The following is an 11,600-nucleotide window of genomic DNA, read 5'->3' as shown; positions in this document are numbered from 1 at the left end:
GAGTTGTATTGCAGGCAATAAAGAAGAAGCTCGACAATGCAAAAGGAGAATGGGCCGAGCTCATTCCCGAAGTACTGTGGAGTTACAACACCACAATACATAACACTACAGGCGAAACACCCTTCAAGTTGGTCTATGGCTCAGAAGCACTGATCCCCATTGAGGTCGGATTACCGACGTTAAGAACCGAGTTGTACGATGAACAACAAAACCTAAGGGCCAGGAGCGCCGAGCTTGACCTAGCCGAAGAGGACAGGGAAATCGCCGCTATCAAACAAAGGGCCCAGAAAAGAATAATGGAAAGAAAATACAACAGGAAGGTGATTCCGAGGATATTCAACAAAGGCGACCTTGTGCTCAGACGAACAGAGGAAGCCAGAAGACCTCCAGCTCATGGCAAACTCGCCGCAAATTGGAAAGGCCCCTTCCGTGTTACCCAAGTGCTCGGCAAGGGGGCATACCAACTCCAAACATTACAAGGCAATGCCATCCCAGGAAACTGGAACATCTCATCACTCAAAATGTATATGTCATAGTTTGTACAAAATGCGAATGAAGGTACTCTTTTTTCCCCTTAGAGCTTTTTTCCCAACTAAAGGGTTTTGCCTAAGGAGGGTTTTAATGAGGCCGGACGCCCCCCGAATCCAAATAAAAGCGGTAAATTCTTTTCAAATAAAGCCTGACAATGACAAAATATAACAAAGCAAAAACACTTAATATAAATATATTATATTATCAAACTGGCCTGAAACATCGGCCAAATACCACCACCTAATAGTCAAACCGGCCTAACGTCGGCCAAATACCATACAAAGTTCAAAAAACTAACAGTCTAGAGCTCAGACAGTCAAAACAAAAGCCACAAATACAAACAAACTAAGAAGGAGCATTCTCATCGTGCTCCTCCACAGTACCATCCACAACTAACTTTCCACCTACAACTATCTTTGTAATATCGAGCTTATCACAATCAAAATTAGGAGCTAACAGGGCAATCTGACTCACAGCACGATCAAAATCATAAGAGAACATCTCCATCCCAGCCTCCTCTAGCTCATGCACACGGGAAGTAAGCCGACCTTTGGCCACGTCGTGCTCCATAACTTCAGCCTGCAACAAACGGATTTGATCTCTTAAACGAACCACCTCATCCTCAGCTTCTTTCGCTTTAGCCACAGCACTGGTAGCAACATCTTCCTTTTCCTTTACAGCCTTCTCCAAATCAGCAATCCGAGCTGTATATGACTTCTCCATGGAAGAGACCTTGTTCACAGCCTCTTGCTGATCAGCACCAACGCACCCAACAGTCCGACCAACGCAGAGTAAGCGAGAAGCAACCACCTACCGAGCATCCGTAGTATGAGAACAATACAAAAGATTGAAAGAATAAGAAACACAAACAAAACATACCTGAACAAATTTACCGAGCGCTTCCATTCCAGCTCGGCGCGTCATAAGCATGTCCCCAGGATACTGCGAGGCCCTATCAGAAAGCTCCGCAAAATTAAACTGTTCGTTCCAAAGGGAGTGCGAGCTAGAACTAGCAATGAAGCCATGAAGCTTCTTCTGCCGATCAAAGGCAACTCCTCCACCACCTACAACCTCACGATCACCTTCGGAAATAACCTCTAAGGAAGTATCGTCTCTCTTCCTTTTAAATGAAGACGCCGGATGCGCAACGAACGAGAAAGCCTGCTCGCCCGCATCCTTCCGATCACCAGCACTCCCAATCCCTTTCTCCTTTTTCTTACTCAAGAAAGATTGCAGCTTGTTCGGATCCAACAAGGGAACTCGGCCACCTGAAAGAAACCACCAAATGTCAGACAAACTCGGCAAACGCCCAATACTTAATAACAAAACACCAAAAAACATTACCTATGTAAGCCCTAAGACCCTCATTATCACCCAAATCATATAAACGCAAGATTTCAGGGATGGACAAGCATTCCCCAGCAGCAACACTCTCCACAATAAAATTCATCACAAACTCCTCTTCCTCACTCCTCTCAGAAGCCTCGAGGATCTGAGTCGGTTCAGAACACCAATAGAGAGGAAATTTCTCGCTCAACTCACCATCCAAATAGAAAGGGTACTCAGACTCGGCCAAGCGGACTTTGACAAAAAGAGATTTGAAGTTCTTGAAAGAGGACTTATAAAGAAGGAATACAGACCGACCCGGAAAGCTACTGAAACAAACCCACAACCCCTTACGAACCCCCTTTGCCTGAAAAAAGGAAAAGAATAAAGACAGCGAACAAGGGAAGGAGAGGAATTCCATCAGACATTGAAATGCGCGAAGGAATGCCCAAGAATTTGGGTGCAACTGTGACGGAGCACAGTTTAGCTGAGTAAGGACGTCACACTCAAAAGAAGAAAATGGAAACTTCACTCCAAGTTCAACCATGCATGGAGTATACATATAAAAATACTCCCAGTCACCCCTCCTCTCACAAACCCTATCACTACTAGAACAGGGCTGAAACTCGACAACGACGCCAGAACCCCCCCTCACGAAATCTATGCCCCTCAAATCAGAAAGGGATTCAACGCTGATGAAGGAAGATGAACGTGTCTTCACATCATCTTGGACCCAGTGATATGGGTCGTCTTCCCTATCCTCAATAGCCTTCAATTTTTCTTTCAATTTCTCTCCCGCCATGACAGAGTACGCAGAAACGAACAGTCAAAGAAGAGTCAGAGAACGTTTACCTTTCGAAGACATAGCGAAGATTTGAAGACTAGGAGCAACACAGCGTAATTTCCAAAACAATGAAAATAACTATTATTGCAAGCCCACTAACAAAGTGGGTAAATTAATTCATGCCCACTAACAAACGTGGAAACCGAAACGGCAATAATGGACAATAAAAGATGACACGATTCGCGAAGAGACAAGTGAAACCCTTTCCAAATTTTTTCAAAACAAAACCTAGCCACGTATGAAAGACAAAAAGCTCGCCTACCGACCTATACGGAACGCTAGCCGACCTGGGGGGCTATGATGCGTACCACGCCATAATCGGCATGGAGGTTCAGTTGCAGACTGACCTTAAAAATCGGAACCAAGTAGTACAGAACAAACAAACTTTATAAATCACCTCCGAAACTGAATACACCACTCAATCACGTCTCTTCACAAGATATCCATAACGGCACTTGACCAGGAATATCGGAACTAATAGGAACTCACCAGCAAACTCGAAGAGCCTATAAATCTTACCCCCTGATTCAGAAAGGAGCAGGTTCCACATTCACTTCTAGTTATTTACTCTTTATTTATTAGTTATTCTCCCACTTACTTGAGCGTCGGAGTGCTTTGTGCAGATGCTCCTGCCGCCGTGTTTCAGAAGGCCGAGGTTAAACTCACGTTGCTACTCGAGGACAACATATAATCCAACCACGCATCCAAGTGCTCGGCCAGAGATCACCAACCTCAGTCATCACAGACGGAACACTTTTAATATTAGATTTTTGTATAAATAAAAATAATTAATTTTAATTTATTATTAGTATAAGATAATTTTATATATATATTTAATTACGTAATATTATTTCAACAAAAATAAAAATATTTTATATTAATTATATAAATAATTATCTAAAAAAAATAAATATAATATTATATAAAATATTTTATACTCTCAAACCATCAAAATTAAAGGTTATATTATAATTTGACATGTTATAAAAATTTAGCAAATTTCCAAATGATTTGACAGACGTCTGTTTCTATTCACCACGATACCGATTTCAATGATTCCCCCCGACCCTCCATTTTGAATTGTGAAATTTCCAAGAAGAATGTGATTATTTTAATGGAATTGGATGAAGGTCTTCGGTAAAAGAAATTAGGTCCAGTTTGGGTAACTAACTTAATTAAGCTCTTTTTGATAAAATAACTTAAACAATAAATGACTCTGTTAAAAATAACTTATAAATAAGTTATTTTGTGTTTGGATTTTTAACTCTAAAAGTGCTTATTTTAAAGAAATGTAATGAAAAGTAGAAGTATTATGAGAGAAGTTATTTTTTTTAACTTTTCTATAAGCTCCAAAATAGCTTCTTAAAAAATTGCAATTTAGTTTTGAAAATTACACCCGACATTAATACTATTACTTTTCATAAGTCAAAAGTTAAAAAAAACTACTTCTAGAATTTCCCAAACGGTCCTTAATCTAACACAATGATGTGTAATTATGTGGCGTGCTTCCAAAAGCGGTTGTGAAATTTCCAAGAAGAATGTGATTATTTTAATGGGAATTGGATGAAGGTCTTCGGTAAAGCGGAGAATGGAAATTACTAGTTTTACCTTGATAAATTTACTATTTTCTTCTATAAATTCATGTAAATATATAATAATTTAAAATTAAGTATTTACACCTGTGAAGTAAAGAACAATAGAGTGGCATTAGTAGCCAAACCGACATTTGGAAACAGGAGGCTTAACCGCACGATGCAACTTTCCTTGTCTCTTCTCTCCATGCTTCTTCCTCTCTTCTCTGTGATCTTTGTCTCTTTGACCGGAGTTTTCATTTGCATGCACCCAAATTTCATCTCTGGTCCTTGAACTTCTCACACCAATGGATAATCATCATGATGAAGAATCATTTGACACCGTTATAGAAGCCAGAGAAGAATTCATGGTTTCACCATCAACGGGTTCAAATCCAACAATAAGACTCGCCCACTTTCTCAAACCCACCATGAGCAAAACCCCATCACCACGTGACTCTCCACCACTCCCTTCCAATTCCAACGTTATAGAAAATGTTCCATGTGAAGTAGCGTTCAATGGGTGGTTACACCCACAACAACAATGGAAAACATGGGTTGACTTAATGAAACCCAAGTACGAACATGTATGGGTGCAAGCTGGAATAGACAAAGCAATAATGGCTTCAACATTCACAATCAACAAGAACAGTGAAATGCTTATTGTTCTTGCAGAGAAGTGGTGTTGTGAGACCAACACATTCATATTTCCGTGGGGAGAATGCACGGTAACATTGGAAGACATGAAGTTATGTGGGGGTTTCTCTGTTCTTGGGGCTCCTGTTTCTTTGTCTATTGAGACCGACGAGGAGAAGGAAATTGAGGCGAAACTCCTCGCTGTGAGGGCAATGTTCTTCAGATCAAAAGCAAGAAGGGCTGATCATCATGCGTGGATGATGCACTTCATGGAGAATGCAAGTAGCCAAGTGGAGCATGAAGCTTTCTTGGCATTGTGGTTGTCAAGGTTTGTTTTCGCTTCTAAATCACATAGATCTGTTTTGAAATGTGTTTTTCCGCTTGCTGTAAAACTAGCCAGAGGAACTAGAGTAGCATTAGGACCTGCTGTTTTAGCTAGCATTTATAGGGACTTGAGATTGTTGAATAGTGCTATCAAGGGTTCAGCAAAGACGAAGAACGGGGGAGTTACTCTCTGGGCTCCTTTTCAGTTGGTAATTGTGTGGGCTTTAGAGAGGTTTCCGGCACTTCCGCCAAAGCCAAAGATGGTTGAACCAAGCCAGCCTATAATGGCTAGGTGGGATAGATTGAAAACAATGATTGATAACAACAAATTGAGATCGATTATGGATCCAGCGGGGGTGAAAAAAGACGGCTTTCTTTGGCGCCCGTATAAGAATTCTCCACCACTTAAGCTTTATAATACAAAGTACTCTTGGGTGTGTGATAATCCTGATTTTCATAGCGAATTGGATTCATACATTCGCTGCTTGAGGGTCTCTAAGTTGGTGGGAATGTCCTGCATAGAGCAATACTTCCCAAATCGTGTTGCTATGCAATTTGGTATGGATCAGGACATACCTGATTGTACAGTTCCTCATCGCAACAAGGATCCTTGGATGGATTACATCCGCCCTGTCATGGATACAAATTTATTAAGTGCATTGTGTGCCAGACAGCCAGATGTTACTTTAAGGTACTATGCTTGGTGGAAGCGACGGAAACTAGGCAAGGAAGAAGGCATGAAAACGGGATTAGGGACGGGGAATTTGTCACGAGTTTCGTCTAGGCAGGTGAAGGGTGCTGGATCATATGATTCGCCATCTGGTCTACCTTCTAAGCGAAAGAGAGATCAAGGGGTTTTTAATCAAAGGCATGAGCTTACAATTGTAGAAAGATTGAGTACTTCGAGCAACAATAGATGTTTTGAGGATGCAGTTGTTCAAAACAAGAGCACTTTGTCTAGTTCTGAATCTGTTGACAATCTTCCCTCACTAGGTGCTGTCTTTCAAGCATATGGAATAATGAGTAGTGGAGTTCTTAATTTTGTTGCAAGTGACAATGTTGTTGGAGGATCAAACATTGCTAATGTAGAAGATCCTAAAGCAGAAGGGAGCAAAAAAATTTCCAATGAAGATGCAAAAGAAGGCAAACCAAAGGCTCATAAATTTTGTGGTACAGTTGAAACTGGTTTCAACAAGGACGGAAAAGGTGCATGCCATTGTATTGGAGAAATGGCATCTTATCTTGAATACCGGATTCTGAAGCTTGAAAAAATGCATGCCAAGCTCAAACTAGCAAAATTTACCCCCCAAAATATAAAAAAATTAGATCCAAGGCATTCAGTTCCTTAGTATTTCAGTTGTTAGTAAACACTAATGTTCCTTTTTGGCTTGTAAAATCAAGAATCAACTCTCTGCATAGTATTTTGCAAGACGGTTGTGTTAGTGTTAGATTGACTATATAGTCAATGTAAATTTTGTTCAACTCTGTATCACATGAGAAATAGAATAGCTGGTACAAAGGAGTAGTTTAGCAAGTTTGATATATGCTTAAAAAACTCAGTTCAGAAAGGATTTGATTTCTCTTTAGTTTTCACACATCTAATTGATTTATCACCCTTGCCATTTCCCACTCTCAATTAAAAAACAATGAATCAAACAAAATAATCAAAGCATGCAAAGGCAGAGAAAATAGTTCACATTAGTGGAAAGTTGTTAGCATAAAAATGAACAGATAGTAAGATCATGGAAGTAGGATACACTATTACTAATACTATACTATTAAATTCTAATTGTCAACTTCCCTATCAATACAACCATACCATTAATATCAGAATCTTACTTTCTTGTGGTTAATTATGCTAACAGAATTGTTTCCCACATGCAAGCTGAGACATTAATTGAGCACCAAAGGACTTAAACTCTTACTACCAGTTGTTGAATCTGAAGCCAAATGGCAAAGAAACCATTTACCATAGACATCAATACAAATGGCTAGAAAAAGCAAAGCTCCAAAGGTAAAAAGGATCCATGCCTCATTAGAATATGAGCAAAGTGGGTAGTAGGAGGATCCCATCAGAAAAACCCTAATGAGAAAACCTCCATATTTGGTAATTTGATGTTGCACAGCTATGACTCGAAACGCTTCCATTATTCACAGGGAAGGCGATCTTAAGGGCAGTGCTTAGAAATCAGAGAATAAGAACACTTATGCACAAAATTGGACATTCAAATAACAGAAAATCAAACAAACTTTGGAGTACAGAATTTATCTCACAACGGATTCAAGAACAATGGATTGTAAAACACACAATAAACGATTTGAGGATCCCTCAGATTATTTTTTTCCTCAATGGAATTCGGTCCACTACTTTAAATATTATAAATCGTCACAGGGAAGCATTTATATGTCATAAATCTGCATTAGAAATCAACCAAAACTCACCTAATCTTGGAATACCAGCCAAAATAACATTTTAAAAAAAAAAAATAATAAATATATAAGAAAGAATTATTAATAAAAAGCATGCAATGAGATGAAAGAAATAGTGAACAAACTCTCTTCGAAAGAAATCTCCAAAATCAGCCGCTATGACTCGGACTCGGGCGGCACAAGTTGGTTTCAGTTTAGTATTTAAAGGAAGGGACTTGGAGGTTAATTTTATTATTTTACCCCTACTCTTTTGCAAAATGACGCTTTAGTCCATATAGCGATGGACTTTTGCAAAATGATGGGACTCCGAGCAAGGAGAAATTACTGTGTGCTCTCAGAAGTCAGAACAAATCAAATTTTTTGGGCGAAGATCGCATCCCATTAAAGAATTTTTTTTTCATCCTATTATGACAGTATTCACTATTCACTCTATTCAGTAATTAAGTTAGCTTGTGTCGGTGGGAAAAAGAAAAACCAGTTCCCTAGAAACATAGAAAACAAGGAAACTTCTAAGAGCTAACCAAATTTTCCACCCGAAAAAAGAATTCTTTTCGAAGCATGGAAACGAAGGAGAAGATAGTGATGGGTATGGTTGCGTTACTGCTTTCTGCTTTCGGCGTTAGTGGTTGGACCGGTGAAATCCATGGAAGAGTTGTTTGTGATGTGTGTGGGGATTCTTCTCTTGGACCTGAAGATCATGTTCTTGAAGGTCTCTGTCTCTCTCTCCCCAATATGTTTTTAGTTTTATATCATTTATTTTTTGCCCTGAATTTTTGTTTCAGTTACCTTTTTCCTTGAATTGTGCACGTTGGCTTGGAATTTGTATCAATTAACAATTTTGATGGTTGATTCTGTGATGTTTTATAGAAAGGTATTATTGTAGTAGGTTGATGTGTGAAAGCTTGAGCCTCACAATATAGGTTTGCCAATAAGCATCAGGAAATGATGTTGTATAATGATACTATGCTGAATTATTTTTTTCTTGTGAAGAAATCATCACTAACAAAAGGGTGGATTCACTTGGATTGGTTTGGTACTTCGGGTAGAGCAATAGATTTGAACATGTTCATAAGAATGGACAAGTTCTGTGACAGTGGAATTTATTTTTATTTTTTCTTTTTAGCATTTTGCCCTTCAACTCTAGTGTGATGTCAAGAATATTGTTAATGATCAAGTCCAAGATATTGCAATTTTGAAATTTAGGTATTGTGGTTTATGCACAATGTTGCTCAATTGTCACTTCCCTCTTTATTTTTCTTTTCTATTATTATTTCTTTTATTTGCATATCTTTGCTACATTCATGGGTCATGCTGATTCTTGAGAAATATACACTCTGTGGATATCAATTTATGAATCAGGATAGGAATGTTCCTACTTCTTAATGATATAGAGTGGAAAACATCGAAATCATTGTCATTAGCATAGATGGTGTAGTGATTTATGATGTTTCTGCTTGTTTAATTATAGATATCAAGTAAGTAATAGGTCAATTGAAGTTTCAGCTGTTCAATTTGCTCCTTTTAGTTTACTAACCATTATGTTCATGATAATTGCAATCTTTGTAAAGTTTTAGATTAACTTGTTTCTAATACATGAACAGAAACCTAACCTAGGATTATACCGTGTTTAACATAATTTTCTTTGTAGCCCCTAAGAATTGTTTGATATGTACACTGACATAAAACTTATTACTGATTGAGATTGATATACCAATCCTAACAGTTAGGGCCTTCATCAGTCATTAAATAGGAACAAAAGGGTGTAGGGAAAATCAGTTAGAGAGTTGATCGGAACAGCGAGAGAGAGCATGGATGGGATGCACAAAACCCCTGTCCAGCACCATATTGTGGTTCTTGTCAACATTGTTCTGGAGCTAAACCATAATTCACAAGATTTTCGAGGTTTTGCCATTTCTTTTCATGTTATTTGAACTTCATGACTAATCCATTGAACATAAGATGTTATTGTAAAATGTGAACACAACCATCCTTTGGGGGGTGATATGACTTGGTGACTAATTAGCATCAATTACCAGATTCAAGTATTCAACTGTTCCTATTTTGATTAGTAGAATCAATGTATCTCTAGCCTCTGCTAGGAATCCAGCCAATGAGAAATAGGGACTTAATTTTAGTTTAGTGCATCATTAGGTTGGGAGGGTTTGTAACTATGCCTTGCTGGCATGGCAGTGAAATAGAAAAGATATCTGTTATGAGAGAGAGTCGAGAGGTAGTGAGGGGACTATCTCAAAATTGAGGAAATTAGACTCAGTACTGGGAGAGTCAATCCTCTCAAAAGCTTGACATTCACTTGTTCTTTCACACCCCCCCCCCCCCCCATACATAAAACACTTGGAGGAGAATAAAGCCTCACCGTTTTTTCCTCAAATCCTATAGATTCAGTAATGTGCTTGTGCATTTTTTCAATACCACATTGATGATTGAATTTTCCATTTTTTTTTTAAAAAAAGAATTCTCACTGATCCAATTATTTGACTTTGATGTTTCGCATGATAGTCCTTCCATTATTCTTTTAGAATCATTTAATATTTGATTATGTGACTGCTGGACTCAACCGATCCCACTTAGCGAGATAAAGTTTTATTGTAGTTGTTTTGTTATTTGGAATGACTAGGAGAATATATAATAATAAGAGGGGAATACTGAATAGGGTTTCCTATAAATTCGTTATCAATACCTTGTTGGCACATATATACATACATCCTAGTCTAATTTGAGAAGTTTTTGTTTTTATAATTTCTGTTATACTCTTCTTGTTAGGTTACTATTAGAGTGTCTTTAAGGTAAATCTGAAAAGAAAAAGTTTCAACTTCATTAACCATTCACATTGATTATAAATATTTTACTAAATAATTTGGTTCACATTCTTGTATGAAATTGTAAAGTCTTACACATTAGACAGGAAAATTCTTGCAATTGACTTCATGAGGTAATTGGGAGCCGTTACAGGTACCCAACAGCAGTGAGGACCAAACTACAATTGATACTTATTTGGGCTAAGCTGTCTTTATTCTATGCTTTCTTGCCATTTTAAGTAACCTTTTGTTACTGAAAAGTTTACCTCACAATTGTCTGATATCATTTTGTTAATTGTCCAAAAACTACCAAAAAAATGGTTTCAACATCAACAAACTTTCATTTTTTTCATTTGAAATCTCATTGTTCCGTTTATTTCTCTGTGTTGGTCCAGGTGCTGAGGTTGCTGTCCTTTGCATCACGAAGTCCGGGGAAGTTCTAAACTACCAAGCATTCACAGATGCTAAGGGGATTTACACAGTGGCCGAGACAATGCCGGAGAGTGATCGGTGGGATGCGTGCCTTGCCCGACCCATCAGTGGTTTCCATGAGCATTGCACCCGTCTCGCTGAGGGCAGTTCGGGGGTGAAATTCAGTTACAATCACCCATCAGGGTATTCACACACTGTCAGAACTTTCGTTTATCGACCTGTTAACGTTCCAACCTACTGCATTTGATATACATAATTACACACTAGCTTGTTTATGCTTGTGCATGGTTGAACTACAGCAAAAGCTAATGACCATAAGGGTATTTTCGTAATAGTATGTGGATGTATGTAGTGTTGTCCGGTTATGTATTTGAGCTTGGTCAAAAGTACAGAATGATATGTTAGTCAAACAATCAAACCATTGTAAATGACATTGCCATTGATGATAAGCAATATGATCAGTGATATAAAAGTTTTCACGGAAAGACAGCTACTATTATCACATTGAGAAAAAAAATGCACCATCCTTTCTGAATTTCGAGTCATGCATAGTTTAATGGGAAGTTCTAACTTCTAAGATATAGATAGGGGAAAAAACATAAACGTAGACACAGATACATAAATATTAAAGAAATAGAGACAAAATACATGTGTTATGTTCGGCAAAATAAATATACAAAGCAAATAAAG

At 38.2% G+C, this 11,600-nt stretch overlaps 3 protein-coding genes and 1 non-coding gene across 4 annotated transcripts; 2 read left to right on the top strand and 2 right to left on the bottom strand.

The window, feature by feature from the left end:
- Window positions 1-713: 713 nt before the first annotated feature.
- LOC112720293 (uncharacterized) lies at window positions 714-7,860 on the bottom strand. The gene is made up of 3 exons (XM_025771182.2): window positions 7,788-7,860; window positions 1,411-1,799; window positions 714-1,341 (listed from the first exon to the last, which is right to left on the bottom strand). The coding sequence occupies exons 2-3, from the start codon at window positions 1,459-1,461 to the stop codon at window positions 877-879; spliced, it is 516 nt and encodes a 171-aa protein (XP_025626967.2). The 5' UTR covers window positions 1,462-1,799; window positions 7,788-7,860; the 3' UTR covers window positions 714-876.
- Window positions 4,228-7,837, top strand: LOC112720295 (uncharacterized). Its single transcript, XM_025771186.3, has one exon. It carries the CDS (start codon window positions 4,581-4,583, stop codon window positions 6,579-6,581), a length of 2,001 nt encoding a protein of 666 aa, XP_025626971.1. The 5' UTR covers window positions 4,228-4,580; the 3' UTR covers window positions 6,582-7,837.
- LOC112725743 (small nucleolar RNA Z266) lies at window positions 6,758-6,857 on the bottom strand. The gene has a single exon (XR_003164829.1). It is a non-coding gene; the product is annotated as a small nucleolar RNA Z266 (small nucleolar RNA).
- A 127-nt stretch (window positions 7,861-7,987) lies between the features above and the next one.
- LOC112720294 (uncharacterized) lies at window positions 7,988-11,395 on the top strand. The gene is made up of 2 exons (XM_025771183.2): window positions 7,988-8,371; window positions 10,874-11,395. Exons 1-2 carry the CDS (start codon window positions 8,221-8,223, stop codon window positions 11,155-11,157), a joined length of 435 nt encoding a protein of 144 aa, XP_025626968.1. The 5' UTR covers window positions 7,988-8,220; the 3' UTR covers window positions 11,158-11,395.
- Window positions 11,396-11,600: the final 205 nt, after the last annotated feature.

The sequence above is a fragment of the Arachis hypogaea genome, chromosome 11 (genome assembly GCF_003086295.3).
Source record: "Arachis hypogaea cultivar Tifrunner chromosome 11, arahy.Tifrunner.gnm2.J5K5, whole genome shotgun sequence".
In the NCBI taxonomy this organism is placed as follows: domain Eukaryota; kingdom Viridiplantae; phylum Streptophyta; class Magnoliopsida; order Fabales; family Fabaceae; genus Arachis; species Arachis hypogaea.
This window is presented reverse-complemented; position numbering and strand designations above follow the sequence as displayed.

Excerpts from the sequence above, each read along its gene's own strand:
- LOC112720294 (XM_025771183.2), top strand. The coding sequence starts at position 8,221 with ATGGAAACGAAGGAGAAGATAGTGATGGGTATGGTTGCGTTACTGCTT. Across the intron at positions 8,372-10,873 it reads TGAAGATCATGTTCTTGAAG|GTGCTGAGGTTGCTGTCCTT; the intron begins GTCTCTGTCTCT and ends GTGTTGGTCCAG.
- LOC112720293 (XM_025771182.2), bottom strand. The coding sequence starts at position 1,461 with ATGCTTATGACGCGCCGAGCTGGAATGGAAGCGCTCGGTAAATTTGTT. Across the intron at positions 1,342-1,410 it reads CGCTCGGTAAATTTGTTCAG|GTGGTTGCTTCTCGCTTACT; the intron begins GTATGTTTTGTT and ends GATGCTCGGTAG.
- LOC112720295 (XM_025771186.3), top strand. The coding sequence starts at position 4,581 with ATGGATAATCATCATGATGAAGAATCATTTGACACCGTTATAGAAGCC.